This window comes from Schistocerca gregaria, chromosome 9 (genome assembly GCF_023897955.1).
Source record: "Schistocerca gregaria isolate iqSchGreg1 chromosome 9, iqSchGreg1.2, whole genome shotgun sequence".
NCBI classification, from domain to species: Eukaryota; Metazoa; Arthropoda; class Insecta; order Orthoptera; family Acrididae; genus Schistocerca; species Schistocerca gregaria.
The window spans coordinates 142,093,212-142,118,820 of record NC_064928.1 but is presented as its reverse complement, the minus strand read 5'-3'; the positions used below and the strand labels follow the sequence as shown (position 1 = coordinate 142,118,820).

Below are 25,609 nucleotides of genomic sequence, written 5' to 3'. Positions count from 1 at the left end.
GAGTTATCTGGATACTTCCCACCAACACCAACCTATCCGAACTCCGGAGATGGGAACTCGCCCTTCAGTATATCCTCTCTTCTTGATATCCGCCAGGCCTCAACCTCCGCTAATTTCAAGTTGCCGCCGCTCATACCTCACCTGTCTTTCAACAACTTCTTTGCCTCTGTACTTCCGCCTCGACTGACATCTCTGCCCTTACTCTTTGCCTTTAAATATGTCTGCTTGTGTCTGTGTATGTGCGGATGGATATGTGTGTGTGTGTGTGTGTGTGTGTGTGTGTGTGTGTGTGTGTGCGCGAGTGTACACCTGTCCTTTTTTTCCCCTAAGGGAAGTCTTTCCGCTCCCGGGATTGGAATGACTCCTTACCCTCTCCCTTAAAACCCACATCCTTTCGTCTTTCCCTATCCTTCCTGAAGAAGCAACCATCGGTTGCGAAAGCTAGTAATTCTGTGTGTGTGTTTGTGTGTTTTGTTCATGTGCCTGTCCGCCGGCGCTTTCCCGCTTGGTAAGTCTTGGAATCTTTGTTTTTAATATATTTTTCCCATGTGGAAGTTTCTTTCTATTTTATATATATATATATCCAGCTAGGCATATGAATGATGTACGAAAATATATCTTGCTACTTACTGTAAAGATGTTATGTTGGATACAGCACAACAATCTTTTATTGTGGCTGTCTGTGGCTTAATGTATTTTTTCCTACATTGTTGTTGTCTTTTAATGTAAGAAGAAATAACAAACTTGTCACAAAACATGTTAATTTAATGTACACTGAGATACTTATGACAATTTGTAGTTCACAGTAACCACACAGCATCAAAGAGAAAATTAGTGTATAACATATTCTGTAGGTTGAAGGAAGACGGGGGATAAAGGAAAGGAAAGTGAAGGAACTATCGATATCAGCTGCATCCTGACTTTGTGTGGTATCAGTGGCAAGAAGGGAAAATGTTGGCCATACTGGAATTCAAAACCTGGATCTCCTGCTTACCAGGCAATTGTGATAATTACTGTGCCACTCAGACACAGTGTTTACTGCTACTGCATGGACTATCTCAGCATGCCTCTTGCCCCCCGCGGGTCTGGGCGCTAGAATTGGCCCAAGGTATTCCTGCCTGTCATATGAGGCAACTAAAAGGAGTTTCACATGTTTCAGCCTTTATGTGATGGTCCCCTGTAGGGTTTGACCTCCATTCTTCAAAATTTTCCCAAAGAGCGAGTGAATTGAGGAAGGGCGCCTTACATGGTCCATCATGCATTGAGATCTTTAGCCCACTTTCTCATCGTCGCATTGCAGTCCTGCCCATTCTCCATCTCTTGGGTGCATTTTCCACCATGCACTATGCAGTGTCGATTTCTGAGTCGACAATGACCATGGACTTCTTCGCACCTGATATCCAGCACGGTAGCCAGTCTGTTGTGATGGGGCCCGCCATGTACCCTGTTGGTTGTAGCCTCCTGACCACATAGGGATCATTCTGCTGATGCCTGCGCCATTTACTCCCCACGTATATGAAGGAGTAGATGCCCATCCCCCTGGAGCATCGGGATTCCCGGCAATGGCCATCCTGCCAGGTGGCGCCCGTGGGGAGAGCCCGTGGTTGGAGTGGGTGATATCAGAGCAGATGACATGCAATGAAGTGTAGTCCATAATCTCTTGCTGCTGGTGAAACACTAGCAGTCTCTAAGCGATCACGAGCCCAATTCAATGCACAGAAGTACGACCCAAAATTGTTCCCCTCCCTCGCCACACCATGGGAGGAACATCAGGCTAAAGATGGCAGTGGATCTTATTTGCACTGGTACCTTGTATGTTCGAGAGCTGATGGGGAATCTTTCATGATGGTGAAGCCTCAGTTTTTTCTTGAGCATTTAGAGGACAATTTCGGGAAAGTGGATGGCTTGTCCAAAATGAGATCTGTGTCAGTCTTGATCCAAACAGCATCCTCTGCCCAGTCATGGGAGTTACTCGCTTGTGACAAGCTGGGGGATATTTCTGTAACCATCAAGAGCTTAAATATGGTCCAGGGTATCATATTTCACAGAGACCTTCTTTTGCAGTCCTACGATGAGCTGTACGCCAATTTAGAGTGGCGAGGTGTACATTTTGTCCAGTGGGTCCACCGGAGTCCGAAGGTTGATCAGGTTGCCACCGGTACCTTCATCTTGGCCTTTGAGGGTGATACATTTACCGAGAAGGTCAAGGTGATGGTCTACTGGTGTGATGTAAAGCTCTATATCCCTCCTCCGATGCGGTGCTTTAACTACTGGAAGTTCGGCCATATGTCTTCCCGCTGTACTTCCAGTGTCACATGCTGAGATTGCAGACACCCATCACATCCCAATACTCCATGTGCCCTGCCTCCCATCTGTGTCAACTGCGGAGAGCACCATTCGCCTTGCTCACCTGACTGCAGGATTCTCCAGAAAGAAAGGAAAATCATGGTGTACAAGACCCTGGACAGAGTGACCTACATTGAGGCTAAAGGAAATTTGATTGCCTGCATCTTGTGCGTATGACATCATCTTACGCTGCTGCAACAACATTTCTGTCACCACCAGCTCTGCCAACTCAGGTCACCTCTCAGAGCCGGAAGACTACATCTGCCCCCTTGATGGTGGGGGGCATTTTCCTCCCTGTTGCACCTGCACCACCTACTTCAGGAGCAACACCCCCCCTCCCCCCCATCCCTTGGGGATGTGTGACCCCACTTCTAAGTGGAAGAAGCGCAAGTCTTCTTCGACTTCTCTCACTAGGAAGGGGTCTGTTGGGTCACTCGCTTCCCAGGTTTCTTCTAGTGGGAAAGACGACACCCACCAGTGGCCAAAAGCAGCTGGTCGTTGGCCTTCACACTTGTCCTCAGTCCCAGGGACTGAGCCAGTGAAGTCCTCCCAGCCATGGAAACCCAAGGATCAGCGAGAGAAATCCAAAAAGAAAACCCCTAAGGCCAAGGCAATTGCAGTGACACCCACGCCACTGCTACCTACAAGCTCTGCAGCTGAGGATGGGGTGTAGATTTTGGCGTCTGCTGAGGACCTGGATCTCGCCAGACTGCTGAGGCAATAAATCGGTGGCAGCAGGTGACTTTGAGGCGTAAACTGCCTCATTGAATGTTCCCTGCTTTCCCACTCTCACGATGTCATCCTCCAGTGGAATTGTGGCTGAGCTACTGCAACTGTTAAGCTTTACACCTGCTATCTACATTGCCCTCCAGGAAACCTGGTTCCCAACAATGTGGACCCCTGCCCTCCACAGCTATAAGGGATATTACAGGAACCGTAGCGACTGTAATTGAGTGTCAAATGGACTTTGCGTTTATGTCCTAAACTCTGTGTGTAGTGAACATGTGCCACTTCAAACCCCTCTTGAAGCTGTGGCTGTCAGAATAAGGACGATGCAGGAAATAACTGTCTGCAATGTATATCTTCCTCCAGATGGTTCAGTACCCCTGAATGTATTAGCTGCACTGATTGATCAATTCCCTAAACATTTCCTACTTCTGGGAAATTTTAATGCCCATAACCCCTTGTGGGGTGGAACCATGCTTACTGTCAAGTTCATCCTCTGCCTCTTAAATACTGGGGCTGCCACACATTTCAGTGGCCATTGATTTATCAGTTTGCAGCCCAGGACTTCTCCCACCTATCCACTGGAGAGCATATGACGACCTGTGTGGTAGTGACCACTTCCCCATCTTCCTGTCACTGCCCCAGCATCAGGCACATGGACGTCTGCTCAGATAGGATTTTAACAAGGCAGACTGGGGAACTTTTACCTCTGCTGTCGCCACTGAATCTCCCCCACATGATAACATCGATGTGATGGTTGAGCAGGTGACTAGCACAATTATTTCTGAAGCAGAAAACACGATCCCCGTCGCTCTTTAGGGTGCCTGAGGCATGAGGCAATCCCTTGATGGTAGCCGGCAGTTGCTGGAGCAATTAAGGAGCGTCGGCTAGCTCTACAACGCCATAAGCGGCACCCTTTCCTGGAGCACCTCATAGCCTTTAAACGACTCTGTGCCCGTGTTCGCTACCTTATCAAACAACGGAAGAAGGAGTGTTGGGAGAGATATGTCTCCACCATTGGGTACCACACGTCACCTTCCCAAGTCTGGGCAAAGATCAAACATCCTTTCGGGTACCAGGCCCCATAAATGGCGAGTTATGTACCGACGCAAACGTGATTGCCGAGCACTTTGCTCGAGCCTCTACATCAGAGAATTACCCCCCAGCCTGCGCATACCCAAACAGTGGCTGGAAGGAAACATCCTCTCATTCACTGAACACTGCAGTGAATTCTATAATGCCCCATTTACAGAGTGGGAGCTCCTCAGCACCCTTGCACATTGCCTCAGCACAACTCCAAGGTCTGATCGCATCCACAGCCAGATGATTAAACATCTCTTATCTGACAACAAGCGACATCTTCTCGTCGGTTTCAATCAGATCTGGTGTGATGGTGTCTTTCCATTGCAATGGCAGGATAGCACCATTATTCTGGTGCTCAAATTCGGTAAAAACTCGCTTGATGTGCATAGCTATCAGCCCATCAGCCTCACCAACATTCTTTGTAAGCTGCTGGAATGTATGGTATGTCGGCAGTTGGGTTGTGTCCTGGAGTCACGTGGCTTGCTAGCTCCATGTCAGGGCGGCTTCCGCCAGGATTGCTGTACCACTGATAATCTTGTGTCCATTGAGTCTGCCATCTGAACAGCCTTTTCCAGATATTGCGGTTCGCGCGCAGTCCCATCTCTCCGAACTGGAGTTCTTCCCTTTACCACCTCTACTTGCGATCTGTTCACATACACCTCCATGATGTACACCTCAGTTGCAGCTTTGTCTGGACCTTTCACATGGTCCTAAGGATTTTGTTAACCCTGCGGCTCCCCGCTGACACTTCCTCTCAATTCTTGACGTGTTCCGGGGCTCTGAAGTGAAGACACTGACGGCTCAATGGCTGACGGGTCACGTAGGCTTCACATACATTCATGGAGGACATTGAGCAACACTCCTTACTAGTTGGCTGCAGTGTTTTCACTGCAGAGCTGGCCGCCATATCTTGTGCTCTTGAGTACATCCGCTCGTGCCATGGCGAGTCATTTCTTCTGTATACTGACTCATTGAGCAGCCTACAAGCTATTGACCCGTGCGACCCTCGCCCCCCCGTAGCGTCCATTCAGGAGTCCATCTATGCCCTGGAACAGTCTCACCGTTCTGTGGTGTTTGTGTGGATTGCAGGACATGTCAGAATCCCCGGCAACGAACTTGCCGACAGGCTGGTCAAACAGGCAACGCGCGAACCACTTCTGGAGATAGGCACCTCCAAAGCTGACTTGTGCTCTGTCTTACACCTCAGGGTTTTACAGCTTCGGGAGATGGAACAGCATAACTGCATGCACAACAAACTGTGTGTCATTTAAGGAGACTATGAATGTGTGGAAGTCTTCCATGCAGGTCTCTCGCAGGGAATCAGTTGTCCTCTGCTGGCTCCGCATTGGCCATATGTGGATAATGCACGGTTACCTACTCCGTCACATGGACCCACCTCAGTGTTACTGTGGCTCCCAAATGACAGTCGTCCACCTCTTCCTGGACTGCCCACTTTTAGCCACTCTGCGGCAGACTTTTAACCAGCACCCTGCCTTGGTGTTGGGCAACAGTGCCTCCACAGCAGCTTTAGTTTTACATTTTATCCGTGAGAGTGGGTTTTATACTTCTATGTAGGTTTTAGCGCATGTCTTTTGTCCCTCTGTGTCCTCCACCCCAGCGCTTTTAGGATGGTGGTTTTAATGTATTGCAGAGTGGCTGGCTTTTCCTTTACATTCTCGAGATTGGCCAGCCACTGTAATCTGCTTTCATGTTTTACTCTCTTCTGTTTCTAGCATCTCTCTGTTGTTTTCTTGTTCCTTTTAGTGTTTGTTGCCTTCCCTTCGTTCTTGTGGATTTTCCTTTCTTTCCGTTTTATATGTTTTGTCCATTTTATTCTCGTACTTGTGGCATTGTTTTATTAGGAACAAGGGACTGATGACCTCGTGGTTTGTTACTTTCTCCCACCTTTAAACCAACCAACCAACCAACCATGCCTCTTGGCTGACCCACATTCCCACCTAGCGCAACTTGACTGCAGTCCCTGTCCATGTCCACAATGCTCACCACTTTGAGATTCCAGCAGGAGGGTGGATTAATTGCACATCCGCAGTGAATGTGGTGGATTCATTGCCCATTGAGGCGAATGAATTACTGTATCAGAAATTTTAGGCCCAGGTGGTAACCCCAAAGAATTGTGTGTTCATGTGAAAAAGGTGATGTATGTCGGTTTTGTTGCTTGAAGTTACCTTAGTGGATCTTTTCTGGGCTGTTACAAATTATTACTGCTTATTGGTGTTTTTATGCCAGTAAGCTGGTGATTCTGCTATATAAGGTGGTTTGCAAATGTGTTGTATGTTTTGCTACTTCTCAGTGGTTTAGGCATCAATATTCCACACGTTATGCAACTAATAAGTGATTCAGTATTTAAAATGTAGAATCTTGTGTTAAGGAGGCAAGGGAGAGGAGGTTGTTATGGGTGTCTGGTATCCTCTTTTTACAACATAAATGCATACGAAGATTAACATGTCGTAGCTCGAGACGTGACTAGAGCCCACACGGCAAATGAATGAAGCTAGGCTGCAGCGTGACTTAGTTGATCAGTGACTGAGTGAGTCGGACATTACGGTCAGCAGTGGTAGTCTAAATACTTGCAGCCAAGAGGGCATTGATGGTGTGTTGTTTGCGAGTCTGTGTCTGGCTTCTCTCGTGATAGGTGTGTCTGGTCAATTCCCTGCTATTGATCTTCATGCTACATCTTTGCTGGCGACAGCTTATGCCAGCACATAAGTACAACACTCAAGTGACAAACCTTTTTAACAGCTACTCCTATGTGTGAACAGATTCTGTAAATAATGTAGACAATGCCACGCAAGCAACTAACTTTTTTTGGCATTTATTACAGACACTTCTTCGCACAGAACAAAATATGAATTCACAAAGATTCACAAAGACGTAATAAAAATACAGGTTTTAGTGACATGGACTGTAAGTACCTTTTGATGTGCATGCAGCAGCCAACTGACTGAATGACTGGCAGGTGCAGCCACTGCCTGTAAGCGCATAAAGACAATCACTGTTTTTCATTACACTGTTTGGACATGCTCAAAATTGAAATTACAGTTGATATTTATAGAACGTTGGCAAATTCTGCAAAACTTTTATTACTACAAAATACAGTAATTAGTTTTTTTGGCCACAATTCAAATGGAAGTATATTTTGACGTTAAAAAGTGATAAAATATATTTTGTATTTTGCAAACAATGATGTGAAAATAATTTTAATTTATATACTAATTACATATTTTATTTATTTACTGATATTCAAATAGCCCCCCCCCCCTCCCCCCCCCTCCCCCCCCCCCCTAAACCATGGACCTTGCCGTTGGTGGGGAGGCTTGCGTGCCTCAACAATACAGATAGCATTACCGTAGGTGCAACCACAACGGAGGGGTCTCTATTGAGAGGCCAGACAAACATGTGGTTCCTGAAGGGGGGGCAGCAGCCTTTTCAGTAGTTGCAGGGGCAACAGTCTGAATGATTGACTGATCTGGCCTTGTAACACTAACCAAAGCGGTCTTCCTGTGCTGCTAATGCGAATGGCTGTAAGCAAGGGGAAACTACAGCTGTAATTTTTCCTGAGGGCATGCAGCTTTACTGTATAGTTAAATATTTATGGCGCCCTCTTGGGTAAAATATTCCGGAGGTAAAATAGTCCCCCATTCGGCTCTCTGGGCGGGGACTATTCAGGCGGACGTCGTTATCAGGAGGAAGAAAACTGGCATTCTACGTGTCAGTGCATGGAATGTCAGATCCCTTAATCGGGCAGGTAGGTTAGAAAATTTAAAAAGGAAAGTGGATAGGTTAAAGTTAGATATAGTGGGAATTAGTGAAGTTCGGTGGCAGGAGGAACAAGACTTCGGGTCAGGTGAATACAGGGTTATAAATACAAAATCAAATAGGGGCAATGCAGGAGTAGGCTTAATAATGAATAAAAAAAATAGGAATGCAGGTAAGCTACTGCAAACAGCGTAGTGAATGCATTATTGTGGCCAAGATAGATACGAAGCCCACACCTACCACAGTAGTACAATTTTATATGCCGACTAGCTCCACAGATGACGAAGAGGTTGATGAAATGTATGATGAGATAAAAGAAATTATTCAGGTAGTGAAGGAAGACAAAAATTTAATAATCATGAGTGAATGGAATTCGATCGTAGGAAAAGGAAGAGAAGGAAACATAGTAGGTGAATATGGAATGGGTGTAAGGAAAGAAAGAGGAAGTCACCTGGTAGAATTTTTCACAGAGCATAACTTAATCATAGCTAACACTTGGTTCAAGAATCATAAAAGAAGGCTGTATACATGGAGGAATCTTGGAGATACTGACAGGTTTCAGTTAGATTATATAATGGTAAGACAGAGATTTAGGAACCAGGTTTTAAATTGTAAGACTTTTCCAGGGACAGATGTGAACTCTGACCACAATCTATTGGTTATGAACTGTAGATTAAAACTGAAGAAACTACAAAAAGGTGGGAATTTAAGGAGATGGGACCTGGATAAACGGAGTAAACCAGAGATTGTGGAGAGCATAAGGGAACGGTTGACGGGAATGGGGGAAAGAAATACAATAAAAGAAGAATGGGTAGCTTTGAGAGATGAAGGAAATAGTGAAGGCAGCAGAGGATCAAGTAGGTAAAAAGACGAGGGCTAATAGAAATCCTTGGGTAACAGAAGAGATACTGAATTTAATTGATGAAAGGAGAAAACACAAAAATGCAGTAAATGAACCAGGCAAAAGGAATACAGACGTCTCAAAACTGAGATTGACAGGAAGTGCAAAATGGCTAAGCAGGGATGGCTAGAGAACAAATGTAAGGATGTAGAGGCATATATCAGTAGGGGTAAGATAGATACTGCTTACAGGAAAATTAGAGAGATCTTTGTAGAAAAGAGAACCACCTGCATGCATATCAAGAGCTCAGATGGAAACCCTGTTTTAAGCAAAGAAGGGAAAGCAGAAAGGTGGAAGAAGTATATAGAGGGTCTATACAAGGGCGATGTTCTTGAGGACAATATTATGGTAATGGAAGAGGATGTAGATGAAGCTGAAATGGGAGATACGATACTGCGTGAAGAGTTTGACAGAGCACTGAAAGACCTAAGTCGAAACAAGGCCCCGGGAATAGACAACATTCCATTAGAACTACTGATGGCCTTGGGAGAGCCAGCCCTGACAAAACTCTACCATCTGGTGAGCAAGATGTATGATACAAGTGAAATACCCTCAGACTTCAAGAAGAATATAATAATTCCAGCTCCAAAGAAAGCAGGTGTTGACAGATGCGAAAATTACTGAACTATTAGTTTAATGAGCAACGGCTGCAAAATATTAACGCAAATTCTTTACAGTCGAATGGAAAAACTGGTAGAAGTCAACCTCAGGGAAGATCAGTTTGGATTCCGTAGAAATGTTGGAACACGAGAGGCAATACTGACCTTACGACTTATCTTATAAGAAAGATTAAGGAAAGGCAAACCTACATTACTTCCATTTGTAGACTTATAGAAAGCTTTTAACAATATTGACTGGAATATTCTCTTTCAAATTCTGTAGGTGGCGGGGGTAAAATACAGGGAGCGAAAGGCTATTTACAATTTGTACAGAAAGCAGATGGCAGTTATAAGAGTCGAGGGACATGAAAGGGAAGCAGTGGTTGGGAAGGGAGTGAGACAGGGTTGTAGTCTCTCCCCGATGTTATTCAATCTGTATATTGTGCAAGCAGTAAAGGAAACAAAAGAAAAATTTGGAGTAGGAATTAAAATCCATGGAGAAGAAATTAAAACCTTGGCGTTTACCGATGACATAGTAATTCTGTCAGAGACAGCAAAGGACCTGGAAGAGCAGCTGAACGTAATGGACAGTGTCTTGAAAGGAGGATATAAGATGAACATCAACAAAAGCAAAACAAGGATAATGGAATGTAGTTGAATTAAATCGGGTGATGCTGAGGGTATTAGATTAGGAAATGAGACGCTTAAAGTAGTAAACAAGTTTTGCTATTTAGGGAGCAAAATAACTAATGATGGTCGAAGTAGAGAGGATATAAAATGTAGACTGGCAATGGTAACGAAAACGTTTCTGAAGAAGAGGAATTTGTTAACATCAAGTATAGATTTAAGTATCAGGAAGTCTTTTCTGAAAGTATTTGTATGGAGTGTAGCCATGTATGCGAGTGAAATGTGGATGATAAATAGTTTAGACAAAAAGAGAATAGAAGCTTTCTAAATGTGGTGCTACAGAAGAATGCTGAAGGTTAGATGGGTAGATCACATAACTAATGAGGAGGTACTGAATAGAATTGGGGAGAAAAGAAATTTGTGGTACAACTAGACTAGAAGAAGGGATCGATTGGTAGAACATATTCTGAGGCATCAAGGGATCACCAGTTTAGTATTGGAGGGCAGCACGGAGGGTAAAAATCGTAGAGGGAGACCAAGAGATGACTACACTAAGCAGATTTGGAAGGATGTAGGTTGCAGTAGGTACTGGGAGAAGAAGAAGCTTGCACGGGATAGAGTTGCATGGAGAGCTGCATCAATCCAGTCTCAGGACTGAAGACCACAACAACAAGAATTCAAAGAGCTTGCTGCTCTAGATATGATTAAACTGAGTAGTCACTTTTTGATAGCATAATTTTAAATAAAAGATTTTTGTGAATATGGGTGTTTGTTTACACAATTTTGAACTTGACAGTGCCAATTAAATACACTCTTGACTTTTACAATTCTTGATGATTTTATGCTGCACAACCCAGCATAGAGAAAGAGCTCATGCAGTAACATTTTAAAATTGTGCAAAATCTGGTATTGATCTAGCTACTAGAATGTTGCATTGCACCATTCATTGTATCCAACTTGGCCCGTCATATTACTGGGCATTCAGTGTGTTGTATTCTAAAATTTATGTTCGTCTTTCACACATATGATGAATGACAGTCATTGGAGGTTAATTGATACAGCCTATGTCTGTCTCGCTGAGTTGGTTCGTCATAGTGCAGTGTCTGTAATTTTGGTTTTGTATATCACCTCAAACCACCTCGAATATGTAATAGACTGTTTCTCTCTTCCTCTTATATAACTGTAAGCCTTGTCTGGTTATTTCGATAACTGAGGAAAATGTGTACAGTACTCATCATGTTACAACAGATTCTGAACTCCTTGTTCCTGGCACACTGATGAAGATTGGGCACACTGTGACCAGCTGTTGGTTGATGTTATTGGGTGACCTTTGGCAATGGTGTATGGTGACTGTTGCGACAACTGTGACTGTAGCCTTAGCGACAGGTTGGCAGCCCAACCAGCCAAGGTTGTCTCACCCTGAGAATCTTAATCTGTTGACTGCTGTAGTCCTCAATACGAATAAATTTTATTTTAGTTTACAAGGACAAGCTGGATTGTACTTACACTCAAGAGAGAAGTTGTCTACAACTTACATGATTATTGTAGGTTACTGCCAAGATGGTTTATACAACAAAATCACAGCCAATTTCCTTCACCATCTAGGTCAACTTAGTCCATGCAATCCATCCAGTGGGCTTAATGTGAATAGGATGTTAGAACTGTAATGTTCCTTCTTCTTTTATACTGATAAAGTTCTTGTTGTAGGTTACATTCTAACAACAAAGCCATGTGCTTGAGGACTGTCATTAGAATACCTTCCTCTTCTAGTCTCGACTCTATGATTCTATCAAACTTATTTGGAAATTAAATCTATGTGCTGGACCAGGACATGAACCTGATACTTTTGCCATTTGCAGATAAGTGCTCTACTGACTGATCTGTCTGACTACAACTTTTGACGCTCCCTTATAGCCTTACAACCACCAGTACAGCTCTTCTGGAAGAAGTGATACTTTGGAAACATGGTGTAGCCATAGCCTAGGGTAGGTCACAAGTCATACTTGGACAGTCCTGTTGGTAGAACACTTGCCTGTAAAAGGCAAAGGTTGCCCGTTTAAGTCCCAGTCTGACATGCAGTTTTAATCTTCCAGGAAGTCTCCAATTGGTGCACACTCTGCTTAAGAATGAAAATACATTATGGAAGCAATGCGCTTAAGCTGTGGCTAAGCTTCATCTCCACAGTATTCTTTCTTCCAGAGTGCTGGTCATGCAAAGTATACAGGTGATTGTTTGTGAAGTTTGGAAGGTAGGGGTGAGGTATTGGCGGATGTAAAGTTGTGACGCGGTGTCATAAATTGTGCCTGGATAGCTCAGCTGGTAGAGCACTTGATGACAAAAATCAAATATCCCACATTTGGAAGTTTAAACTCCATGCAAATTATGGGGCAGAGTAAAAATTCATTCTGGAATGATTCCATCATTGCACCCATGACATATTATCTGGTTTGATATCTACCTCAATTTCCTCTTTTTCCAAATCAGTCTATTTCTCAAGTATCCTTTTAAAGTTTGCTACCCTGACTCCTTTGGGTTCTTCTTCTGCTGCTTCTGCTGTGATCGCATAATTTTGTCATATACACAACTGGAAATTTATTTTCTGAGCTCTTTGCCTGTTCAAGGCTCAGTTTTTTTATAGGGCGCTACCTTCTTGCACTGTAGGTTCCAATGGCCGCATGTCTTTCTATGGTCTCTTGTTTCTTAACTTTTGATGTAAACTAAAACAGCCTTTCTCATTGCAGTAGGTACTGCATGTGTAGTGATGTCTTTGTTTCTACCTGAGACCACCACAGTCTCAGCATTGTAACAAAATGAAGGTCTTTTACACTAGGTAGAGTATACACAGTATCCACCACAGCAAGTATAAAATAATTTCGTTTCTGTTGCTGAGATTCAGTCATCTCTACACAAAGCAAGCCCACAGAATCATGAAGAGCCTCTGTAAAGTTTGCAATGAGTGTAAAGTATGGTGTCACATATCGATACTACCCCACGGGCATCGAAGGCGGCAACACAATTGCACGATTCCATCAGACACTGACAGCAATCCTGGAGGATCTGGTGGACTGATTGGAGCACACCCGCTGAGCGGCCAGATGGCCCTCTCGCAATTGGAATCACTTCACTACATGATGCTATGGAGACGCCACCTAGACACGGCTCTGACATCATTGTTTGTGCTTTAATTCAGACAGTCTCATTCTTGTTGCTATTGTATGAACTGGACTCCAATTCTTGCTGTATTATTTTTAATAAGTCTTCATACATTTGGAGAAATACAAATTAAGAATATATTCTGTTTACTGTGTTAACTTGTTTGCTAATCATTTCTGCTCCTGTTCACTTCCATATGATGACATTTGCAGCACCACTTTGTAGCCCATCTCTCTCCTACCATTGTGTATGAAGTTGCATACAACATAAAGAAGGCAGTGATTAGCTGAAGCCCATAGTTTGTCTGTGATGTGTACTTGGATGCTGCAGTTGGAATAATACAGCCCAGAAAGACAAGTGTATATGTTCCAGTCCTAGTCAGGCACTTTATTTTCATTTCTTACACAAAAGATGAATACAATGTATACTGGACCAAAAGTTGAACTCTCGTTCAAGAAGAAGGAATACATTTTAAAACTTGGAATTCACCACATATTTAAGCTGTCTTCCTTACCAAAAGCAGAAAAAAACTTTACCCATCATTTGGAACTTGCACATTTCTTCGACAAAGAGGATAAAGGAGACTTTGGAAAGGGGGTAGGGCACTCAGGGCACAAAATGGCAGGGGCACAAAGTACCCAAAGATCCAATTACAAACAAATTTACCAAAATCCTTTTATTTATGGAATGCATTAAAAATAATTTACCACCAGAGTTACAAATTAGTTGAAAACATGTTCTGGTCAGTTGCAGTACTTTCACTTTACTTGCTTATAAAAGAATTTAATCAAATTAAGGAAAAGATGCTTCAGATTAATAGAACACAAAAACAAATGTACGTTTCCTTTTTATGCAGATGTGCTTTTGAAATATATAGCACTTCTGTTTTTCAAAAACAAAACTGGCTGATGAGTAAACATCATTACAACTGCTTACTGACATATAGGAACAGAATGTGCAAGTTAAAAATGTTGACATAGTGTGACACTTCAATTGGGCCCTCTTTTTGAGGGTGAGATTTAGAGAAGCTTCATCTTACTTGCTCATGAAATTCAAAGCACCTTAATTTATAAAAGTACCAGCAATGGTCCTGTGTTTTGAGAAAATATGAGTGTCTTTTGTAGAAACATGGCTCCATAATGCAGTGTCTGTTTACTAAATAATAAACTAGAAGCCACTCACAAAAAGCTCTAGCATTGCTCTTTTAATAAAATTCTTTTCTTACAGATACAAAAACATTTGGTGATTACCATTCTGACAGCTTATGGAATGTTGTAAAATTAATGAAAAAGTAATTTTTAAATGGTGTAAAATTGTAAAGTTGAACATGAAACTGTGAAAAACATAACACGCATACATTTACATAAAAGGAGCTGCTTTAAATGCTTGGAAGAGGAGAAATAATAAAAAGATTGAAAATACAGAGTGTATAGGTAATATATTTAATGTTCTAAGAAGTTACTAAAATCCTTCTGCAGTGTTGACACTAAGCAACAGTAGCATCAAAGAAAGACTGTTGAGTCAGTTGGCCTGTATGTTAATACTAAAGCAAACAAATTTAACATCAATAAACAATACGTAAAATAAGGGAAAGGCAACCACTTCCTTATGGTAGATTGATGTGTGATGCACGGACACACATAACAGGAAAAAGTGTTCACTAACTTTCGAGTTATATCTCTTTTTTGGCATGCACGCACGCGTGTGATTTTTTGTTTTTGTGTGTGTGTGTGTGACAGTTTTCCCAGCTGTCTGATGAGTGATGGCCTCTCCTCATATGCATATTTATACTGTTATTATCCAGTTATTTAAAGTTTTAAACTGTGTAATTAAAAACAATGTCCTTCTAAGGACAGACATTTAGGACACTCTTCTGTACATTTTCAGAAAAGATCAATTATTCCATAATAAAATCATTACATGAGATTATATTCCTTGTTTGGATTTTATTCAGCATCTGAATATAACATGCTTTTATGACTCAACACTGTTTTTCAATCTTTTGTCCACAAGTAAATTTTTTAAATGTGAGTCTAATGCAAATTCTGATCATATTTAAGAAATGTTAACATTTCATGTTCCTTGTCTTCCATTATATCGAAACATAATAACAACATGAAAAGGAAATATTACCATTCGCCACATAAAGGAGGCATTGAGTCACTGGTGGGCACAATGAGAAAAAAATGCTAGAAATATTTCAGATTTTGGACAAATTCCTTCTTCAGAAGTAGAAAAAACCCAGCATACACACAGCCACTGTCTGCAGTCTGTTTTGGGTCTTAGCACCCACATACAATGGCTGTGTGTATGTGAGCTGTGGTTGTGTGAATGTCTGTGAGTTTTCAGCTTCTGAAGATGGGCTCTGTCTGAAAGCTAAAATATTTCCAGCATTATTTTTCATTGTGTCTGTCTGTGACTCAGCACCTACTCTATGTTGTGAGAAGCAACCTACCCTTTTGATATTGTTGTTTATTTCATCCTGGACTTTCCATTGTTTGATTATGTAAAATGTACACAGTTCATGAGCATACGTATACCAAGTTTGTACATTGCACAACCACAAAGATTAATCTCAGTAAGACATTGATACAAAATCGAAGGTGCTCTCAAAGAAAAATATTTATCAGCAAGATGAACGATATTTCTTATCACCTGAGAGAACTGTTTGTGGAGATTAACGTTTACAATAGGCAAAAACACCAGGAACTAACTGATGCTGCTATACATTTGTTGGCAGAAGCAGCTGCCTAGCACTCTGACTCAGTTCCAGTAACGGTTCCAGTTCCACACTGTCACATCCCATCTGCCACAGAGCACTGGCCAGGGCTTCCAGTTTATTTGCTATAGCTGCCAATGCGATTGGCTGTACCTCAGGGACTGCATGAAAAATAACAAGACAAACAATTAAAAGTGATGTAGGAGACTTACACCAACATCTGTTTCAAGGGGACCAAGTAAACGTGACGATAAAATGAATGGTGGGAGGAGTAAACATAACAAATCACTGTGTAGTTGAGTCATTGAGAGGTACATGAATCAGATTGAGAACACTGCAACTTTCAGATAAATCTTTATCAGCATTAACTGAAACACGTAAACTTGCACAATGAGGTATTATGGTATAAGAGATCTCATTGATCAAATGATAACAGGATTGGAAAGGTTATAATGGAAAGGATACAAACAAAAAGCAGAGCTTTATTTTGAAATCCAAAACTCTTTAGAAACAGCCTTCGTACAAGAAGGCGGAAACACTGTATGCAGGATGAACCAAAACTCTGCAGTCAAACTTCCAGAAGTGGTAGTCAGGTAAACATGGACTCTTACATGCACACTATAAGATCTATGAGCTCTTGTTCAGTGGAAGAGATGTTGTTCACAGTAGCAAAGGTGAACAAGTGTTCATAGCTCTTAAGGTATGCACTTTAGAGCCCATGTTTACTGGGCATTTTTTCTTTGATTTGGTCCATACTATCACCACTGAAAGCTTATTGGTGGAGTTCTGTCTCGCCTTGTATAACTGCGCAGTTCATCCAGTTTCACGTATGAATCAGAGGTATGGACATTGACAAACAATGACAAAAATAGTTTAAGAAACGTTGTGCAAAAAGTACACCGTACTGAAAGCATTATTACAAGGAAAAGATATAATACAACTTTTTCAAATTGCAACATATATAATGGATAGGAGATATGAAGAGAATGGTAGAGGACAGAATATAAAACAAAATGCTGAAAAGTGTGATCTGTGCTACTAGACATAAAGGGATAACTAGAAGAAGATAAATTGATGATTGGTGATGTAATATAGGATCTTATTCATATGGGCTCTGGAGAAGGAAAAGAGCTGCAAAAAACTGAGAAGCATGGAGGAAACTACTGTAGCTGAAGAAGTCAAGGTTTACCAAGGGCTGTAGCACTACAGAAGACGATCTCACTGATAACAGATTTCCATTCTATTTACCTAAAATAATATCGACTGTCATATTAAGAGACCGAAGACAGTGTACACAATGAATGAACATCTCCAGATGGGGAAGTAATTGAAATTCAAATGGCTCTGAGCACTATGGGACTTAACATCTGAGGTCATCAGTCCCTTAGAACTTTAAACTTAAACCTAACTAACGTAAGAGCATCACACACATCCATGCCCAAGGCAGGATTCGAACCTGCGACTGTAGCAGTCGCACGGTTCCAGACTGAAGCGCCTAAACCTGCTGGGCCACTGCAGCCAGCGGGGAGTAATTGATAATGCTGTACCACAGAGATTGATATTGGACTCATCTTGTTCTTGTTATATAGGGTGTTTCTGCAAAGTTGTTCACTTCAAGCATTTTTGGAACCATTTTCCACCCAGATGAATTGTGAAAAAGAACTCACTAAAGTAAGTACATCCTGGTTTCATATATCTGTATTAATTACAGAGATCTTGGTATTAACTTCAGTTTTTTCAATTGGAAATTAGTAATTTTTGCTGGTAATACTGTAGTTTTAAAAGAGAAAAAGTCAACAGTGTTTCACTGTTCAAAATCTGATTGCTAGTTTCAGAGCAATTAAAATATTCAGAAGTTAGGATTTATCTTTTTTCCACATAAAATTGATTGCTGTCTTATGTGGAAGTTCATGATTTCATAGCAAAATACATCATGTCGGATAGTTAGGAAACTGTGAATTGCACCACTGCAGTACCAGCATAAAGGGGGCACAGAGGAAATGTAGCTTTCATTTTCTCCACTGTTTACATCTGTTGAGCACTGATTTGTTTAAAAAGTAAACTTATATCACAAACTGGGAGAAACTAGATATGCGACTTTCTTATGGAGAATGTATCCCAACAGATGGTGTCCAGTGAGAACAGCAATTCAGTGGATGTGCGAAAAACTGATATTGGAATGACACTGAAAAACTGCACAGAGGGTGAGGGAAAAGCCTGGAATAATCATAACGTATGTTCTGTCAGTTGTTGCTCATAATCCATGTGTTAGCTCAAGAGAAATTGCGAGTCCTACTGGAATATGTCAGCCTAGTGCTTTTGTCGCAGAATTCTGGCACTCAGTTCCGATGCAACATTAGGACTATGTGTTCTTTCTTTGAATAATTCTCTTTGTTGATGAAGCCACTTTTAACAGTCATGAAATATGCATTATTGGGACACTGAAAATCTAAGTTAGATTGAGTGTGAATGTGAATGGTTGGTGTAGGATTATTTAAGACTATGAGATTAGTCCTTACTTTATTGAAGTAACCTTAATAGGTAAAATATATGTACAATTTCCTACCAAAGTGCTACCAGTTCTCCTAGAGAGAGCACCACATCAAATATGTAAATGTTATGTTTTACCATCATAATGTGTGCTCTCGCAGTGAAGTTGATACTCATACCTCTGTAATTAATGTAACTATGAAAACAGACTATACATTGTTTAATGAGGACTGTTTCAAAATTCCTTTGGGTGAAAATGGAGTTATGATACTTAAACAGATCAGGAAATGTCTGAAGAAAACAGGGTATTTGAATCAACCTGTACCTAAAAACATCTGCCATCATACACCCAAGAAGCTGGAATAGTTCTCCTTTGCTGATGCATTGTACAAAATTGTGTGATAAAGATAATATGTGACTTCCACACTAGGTCCTCTTGTACATAGTGGGTAATACAGTTGGGCATACTAGAAAGAGATTCATAGTATATTTACTCTTTCATGAAGTTAATTTTCAACGATCAGTCACACAATTTCGAACACAATTTGATGGGAAAATGTATCATAATTGTAAACTAACTGACTTAGTCCTCATCATAGTGAAAGAATACAGTTTTAACATGTGGAACAATCACATGTGCAGTAACACTTCAAAATTCAACAGTTTCAATTAAATTAAATGAGAAAAGCAATTTGAACTAATATTGATACACACAATAAATAGGACATTTAACATCAACGAGAGTTTTTAGTGGTGATTCTGAAAGCACTTACCTGAATTTTCTTTCAGTTTGGACAGAGCATTTTCAGAGATTTCCTGTATGTTAATTTTGTGTCTAACAGCTTCCAGATCACTTTGTTCACAGCATATTACGAAGTCATTATTAGCTTGTTCCAGTTGTCTGATGACAACTGAAGGCTCTTCAAACATATCTGCTGCTGCCTCGAGAAAAGGGTTTCTTACTGTTGTCGATGGAGGAATGAAATAATTGTCATCAAAGCAGCATAACCAATCCAACACCTTTGTGTATGCTACTAGGGCTGAGCCAAATGTATTTGTCAGAAAGCTGTAAAATATTTTAATATTTTCCATTAAGGCACAGCTATGGAAATATCACAGAGAGCAGGAAGCTTTTTATTTACTATCTGTTCCTAACATGTAATTTTACAGGCATGGCGTTGTTAACAATGTATAAACCCTTTACAATTACAAATATTTTACAATATCTTATAATTACTATAAATGTTTCTACTACAGGATTGTTTCTTACAACACTATTCATGTTAAATCCAAGCTATATGGGCATTCTTGGATAAGCTGTTGTTTGAGTCACTTTTTAAAAGTATCCCCTGACAACATCTTAACTTCATCTGATAACAAATATAAAAAAAAAAACAGTTCCTATGACATAGGGGCTTTCTGCTGTTAAAGTTAATCTTCTGTTAACCAGGTGAAAGTCAGTTTTGTGCCTTGTATCATGGTTGTGAATTTCCATACTTGTGTTTGAGACATTAGTATGTTCTTTCACTAGCATGATGGTTTCCAGCTTATTCATGGCAATTACTGTGAGACAATTTAATCTAGAAAATAGGCTTGTGCAATATGTTCATTGTTTTACCTTTGCTATGATTCTCGAGGCCCTCTTCTGCATTACAAAAACCCTTGTCGTATTAGTGTCGCAAGACCCAGTACTATTCCATTACACAAGAAAGTGTACAGTAATCCAAAATATACAGACCTTAGGGTGTCAGAATTAATGTATGGTGATAATCTCCTTAATACATATAGACTGGATTTTTTTTCCTGACATACTGAACTTGTTGCTTCCACAAAAATCAGTTATCTGTGTATAAATCCAAAAATTTACATACAAACAGGTTTTTGATATAATTTTATTGATCACAACTTTTTGCCCATTTGGAAAACTGGCTTCAAAGTGAACAACATTTGTTTGTCCTATACTGACTTTTAAGTTGTCTCTCTGAAAGTGAGCTGTAGCCATTTCAATAAAGTTTTGAATCTCTTCAATTAGGTTGAGCTCAATGCCTGCAAAACAGACACCAGATATCCCATCAGTACGCATATTATCTAAAGAACTTGGGAAATCATTTACATAACATATAAATAGAAATTGAACTAAAATGGAACCCTGAGGAACACCAAAATGTATATTTTTTATTCTTGACCATTTCCTCTCCAGTATTTATCCTTACCATGTATAATTTCTGTTCACTGTTGTCTACCTTCTCAAATATGTTTCCAGCAACTGCACAAGTTTTTCAGTGACTCCACTTATCACAATTTTTAATAAGAGGATATCATGATGGGCTCTATTAAAAGCTTTGGAGAGGTCCAGGAATACTCCCACTGCTTGGGACTATTCATTTATTTTTTAGGTATATAATGGACAAATTGTACGGTTGCTGACTTGGTACTTTGACCTCTTCTGAAACCACGCCGGAAATCACTGAAGTGACAAAAGTTATGAGACATCTCCTAATATCCTCATCGACCCCCTTTTTGCCCAGCATATTGCAGCACCTTGATGTGGCACGGTCTCAACAAGTCACTGTAAATTTTGTTCAAAAATACTGATGCTACCTCTATAACCATTGCTAAAGTGTTGCAGGTGCAGGATGATGTGCATGAACTGAACTTTCAATATTGTTTGGGTTCATCTCAGGTAATCTGAATAGCCAAAAAATTTACTCCAATGGTTCGGAATTCTTTGAAGGAACTTTGAACAACTTTGGCTTGGTGACTTGGCGTATTGCCATCCATAAAAATTCCATCATTGCTTGGGAACATGACGTCTATGAATGGCTGCAGATTGTCTCCAAGTAGCTGAACATCTAGAGAACACAGTCCATTCATGAAAACACAGCACACACAATTGTGGAGCCACCACCACCTTGCACAATACCTTGTTGACAATGTGGGTGCATTGTTTCATATGGTCTGCACCACACTCAAACCCTACTGTCACCTCATACTAACTAAAATTGGGACTCATCTGATCATGGTCGAAGTAGAGAGGATATAAAATGTAGGCTGGCAATGGCAAGGAAAGTGTTTCTGAAGAAGAGAAATTTGTTAACATTTGTTCAAGTATCAATTTAAGTGTCAGGAAGTCATTTCTGAAAGTATATGTATGGAGTGTAGCCATGTATGGAAGTGAAACATGGACGATGACTAGTTTGGACAAGAAGAGAATAGAAGCTTTCGAAATGTGGTGCTACAGAAGAATGCTGAAGATTAGATGGGTAGATCACATAAATGGTGAGGAGGTATTGAATAGAACTGGGGAGAAAAGGAGTTTGCAGCACAACTTGAGAAGCAGAAGAGACTGGTTGGTAGGACATGTTCTGAGGCATCAGGGGCCACAAATTTAGCATTGGAGAGCAGTGTGGAAGGCAAAAATCGTAGAGGGAGACCAAGAGATGAATACACTAAGCAGATTCAGAAGGATGTAGGTTGCAGTAAGTAATGGGAGATGAAGAAGCTTGCACAGGATAGAGTAGCATGGAGAGCTTCATAAAACCAACAACAACAACAACTGACAAGGCCATGGTTTTATAGTCATGTAGGGTCCAACTGAGGTCACAAACCCATGAGAGGTACTACAGGTGATGCCATGCTGTTAGCAATGGCACTAGTGTCAGTCACCTGCCGATATACTCCATTAATGCCTAATTTCATCACACTGTCCTAATGGGTACATTTGGAATATTTCCCACATTGATTTCTGTGGTTATTTCATGCAGTGTTGCTTGTCTGTTAGCACAGACAAACCTATGCAAACGCCACTGTTCCCAGTTCTTACACGAAGGCATTTGGCCACTGCATTCCATTTTAAGAACGTTACTTCTCATTTTAGTTATGCTGGTGGATAACTGCCGCACTGTTAAGGATAAGCTGGGCCTTGAATCTTTCAATGCCTGTAACATACTTATGGCACATTTCAAATATCAGAAGTTTTTAACAGTGTTATAACATCAAGTTGAAAACATATATTACAGAAAATGACACAACACATGGAAGGCACAGAGAAAGTTGACGAAGCAAGACATGTGAACATGGTAACATTCAAATCAGCACTGAGTCCACGTCAGGCGGCCACTGGCTGCTTGGCTGCTTAGGTGACGTGGCTGCTGCATGGCTGGCAGACAGCGTCACGTGTAGAGGACGCGCGTACTGCGTGCCGGCGCTTTGAAAGATCAGCGAGTCACAACACTTTTCCCCCCTTTGAATTTTTTGCACTGGTCTTGATGGACGTGGCCTGTAGATTGCTAACATCCATAGGTGTTGTTTGACTGGCCGTAAAGTCTTGAGGAGGAGGCTTCCAGTACGTACGGAAGTGTCCCCGATGATAACAGGTCGAGATGACGGGAGACGGAGGGGTCGAATCTACTGGGACCCCGTGCACCAATCTGCCCATTGTGGCAAGTCCAGTTGATATAACAGGAGACATGGGTGATGTGTTGGATTTGGTAGTAGAAGGAGGCGAGTAGAGTTGCTCCGACAGATGATGGTCATCTGGTTCCTGCATGGGCACGTCTCCTGGTGGCGTCCATTCTTGTGCTGGCACCAAGATGATGGTGAGAGGCCTGAGCTGTGAGTAATGAGAGATACCAAGATCCCGAGCATCAGGTAGAGACAGAGGCGGTGTAGTGGCATTCGGAACAGGTGTTGCCGGCATACAAGGCCGAAGCTGGTTCGAATGATGCACTGCAACACCCGTGTCCATCTGGATTTCATACAGGCGTCGGCTAAGTGTCGTAAGATGCGGCCAGGACTCCATTTTGGCCACTGCCCATATCCCCATACCCATACAAGGTCACTGGCAAATTCGGAAGAGGCAAATTGCGGACCATTATCAGTAACAAGAGTAGAGGAAAGACCTTCCAAAGAGAAAATGCGAGCGAGAGCACTTGTGGTTGCCGCGGTGGTAGGCAACCTGCAACGGACAATGAAAGGAAAGTTAGAGTAGGCATCAATTACGAGTAGCCAATAAGCACCTAAAAAAGCTCCCACGAAGTCAGCATGAATGTGCTCCCAGGGCTTCTCAGGCGAAGGCCACAGTGACACAGATGACTTCGGCGCGGTGGCCTGTGATGCACAAGGGCTGCAGGCAGCGACTATGTGTGCTATTTCAGAGTCGATGCTGGGCCAGTATACATGACGGCGCGCCAGAGATTTTGTGTGAGAGACACCCCATTGCCGTTGGTGAAGGAGGGGCAAGACTGAAGCACGCACAGATGCAGGTACCACAACACGCAGCGAAGTGTTTTCGGTGGAAAGGAGGATAACACCATCCCAAGCCGTGAGGCGGTAACACAAAGCGTAGTAGTTTCACAACGGATCAAAAGTCTTAGCAGACGGACGATCTGGCCAACCCTTCTGAATACAGCGTAAAACCTGGGAGAGGGTAGGGTCAGAACCCGTAGCAGCAGCTAGCCGGTCCCCGGTGATGGGGAACCCATCCACAACCCGCTGCTCGGCAACATCCAGGTGGAAACACAAAAGTTCGTCCCTATCGAATGCCAGATCAGGACCCATGGGAAGGCGAGACAGTGCATCAGCATTTGCATGTTGAGTTGTCTGCTGGAGATGAATCTCATAATTGAAACAAGACAAATAAAGAGCTCTACACTGGAGGCGGTGTGCAGCCTTGTCGGGAAGTGACATTGATGGATGAAACAAGAAAACAAGAGGTTTGTGGTCCGTAAAAAGATGAAATTTGGATCCATAAACAATCCATAAAGAAAAACACCAACCTTATGAAAAGCATAGATAATGGCCAAAGCTTCTGTTTCAGTTTGAGACTACTTTTGTTGCGCATCCATGAGCGTTTTGGAGGCATAAGCAATGGGTTGTTCAGAACCGTCAGAAAAACGGTGAACAAGGACTGCACCAATCCTGTATTGAGAGGCATCCATGGCAAGAACGAGATGTTGGCCAGGTCGATAAGTAGCCAGGCACAGGGCCTGTTTCAGCATAGTTTTCAATTTCTGGGAAACAGCATCGTATGACGCGGACTAGTGAAAAGGCACATTTTTATGCAATAGGCGATGCAACGGCTGAGCCACCAAAGCAGCAGATGGTAAAAACTTGTGATAGTATGCTAGTTTCCCAAAGAAGGCCTGCAGTTCCTTAACAGATGTAGGATGAGGAAGGACGTCAATCACAGTGACAGTTTGCTGAAGCAGATGAATACCATTCTGAGAGAGTTGGAACCCCAAATATGTGAAAGATGCCTGAAAAAATTGTGAAGATTACACTTAAAACCGGCAGTCTGTAAGACATGAAAAACCGTGCAGAGATTCTGAAGATGTTCTTCAGTGGTGGAGCCAGTGACAACAATGTTGTCCATGCAATTTATACACCCATGGACAGGGAGCAATAATCGCTGAAAGAGAGCAGGGGCGCTGGCAACCCTGAATGGCAATCATTGGTATTGATAGAGGCCGAAAGGCTTGTTAAGGACCAGGAACTGCCAGGAAGCAGCGTTGAGAGGAAGTTGATGATAAGCTTCTGACAGGTCAATTTCAGAAAAATACTGGCCTCCAGCAAGTTTAGTGAACAATTCTTCAGGTCGTAGAATAGGGTAAGTGTCGATGAGGTATTGAGCATTTACAGTGGTTTGAAATTGCCACAGAGATGAATATCACCATTGGGCTTAGCAACGACAATGACAGGAGAGGACCACTCACTGGAAGTGACAGGAAGCAAGACTCCTGAAGTAGTGAGACGATCCAGCTCCCGTTTTACCTGATAACGAAGGGCCACAGGAATGGGCCAAGCTCGAAAAAACTTAGGCCGAGCAGTGGGTTTGAGCGTGATATTGGCTTCAAAGTCGTTTGCACGGCCTAACCCAGGAGAAAAAAGGGACGAAAATGTCATTGACAAGGAATCCAGTTGAGCATACGGAATAGCATCAGAGACGATATTGACAGAGTCATCTATGGAGAACCCAAAAACGTGAAAGGCACTGAAACCAAAAAGATTTTCTGCGTTACTCTGGTCGACCACAAATATGGGAACAGTGCGAACAATGGATTTGTAAGATACCTCAGCATTAAATTGTCCCAAGAGAGAAGTCTTCTGTGCATCTGTAAATGCCGAGTGACAGGTGATAGGAGTGGAGAACCCAACTGAAGATACGTCAGAGAATTAATGATAGTGGCA

The 25,609-nt window shown here is 41.9% G+C and overlaps 1 protein-coding gene across 2 annotated transcripts in view; it reads right to left on the bottom strand.

The window, feature by feature from the left end:
- Positions 1-13,873: 13,873 nt before the first annotated feature.
- Positions 13,874-25,609, bottom strand: part of LOC126291710 (uncharacterized) — a 327,921-nt gene continuing 316,185 nt past the window's right edge. Inside the window, exons 25-26 of one of the 2 annotated variants that reach the window (XM_049985366.1) lie at positions 19,195-19,487; positions 13,874-16,092 (exon numbers count right to left, since the gene is read on the bottom strand). In XM_049985366.1, coding sequence (XP_049841323.1) covers positions 15,935-16,092; positions 19,195-19,487 — 451 coding nt within the window. In that variant the 3' untranslated portion in view covers positions 13,874-15,934. Of the gene's footprint in view, positions 16,093-19,194; positions 19,488-25,609 lie in introns of those variants that run through there. The other variant, XM_049985367.1, reaches the window with a different exon arrangement.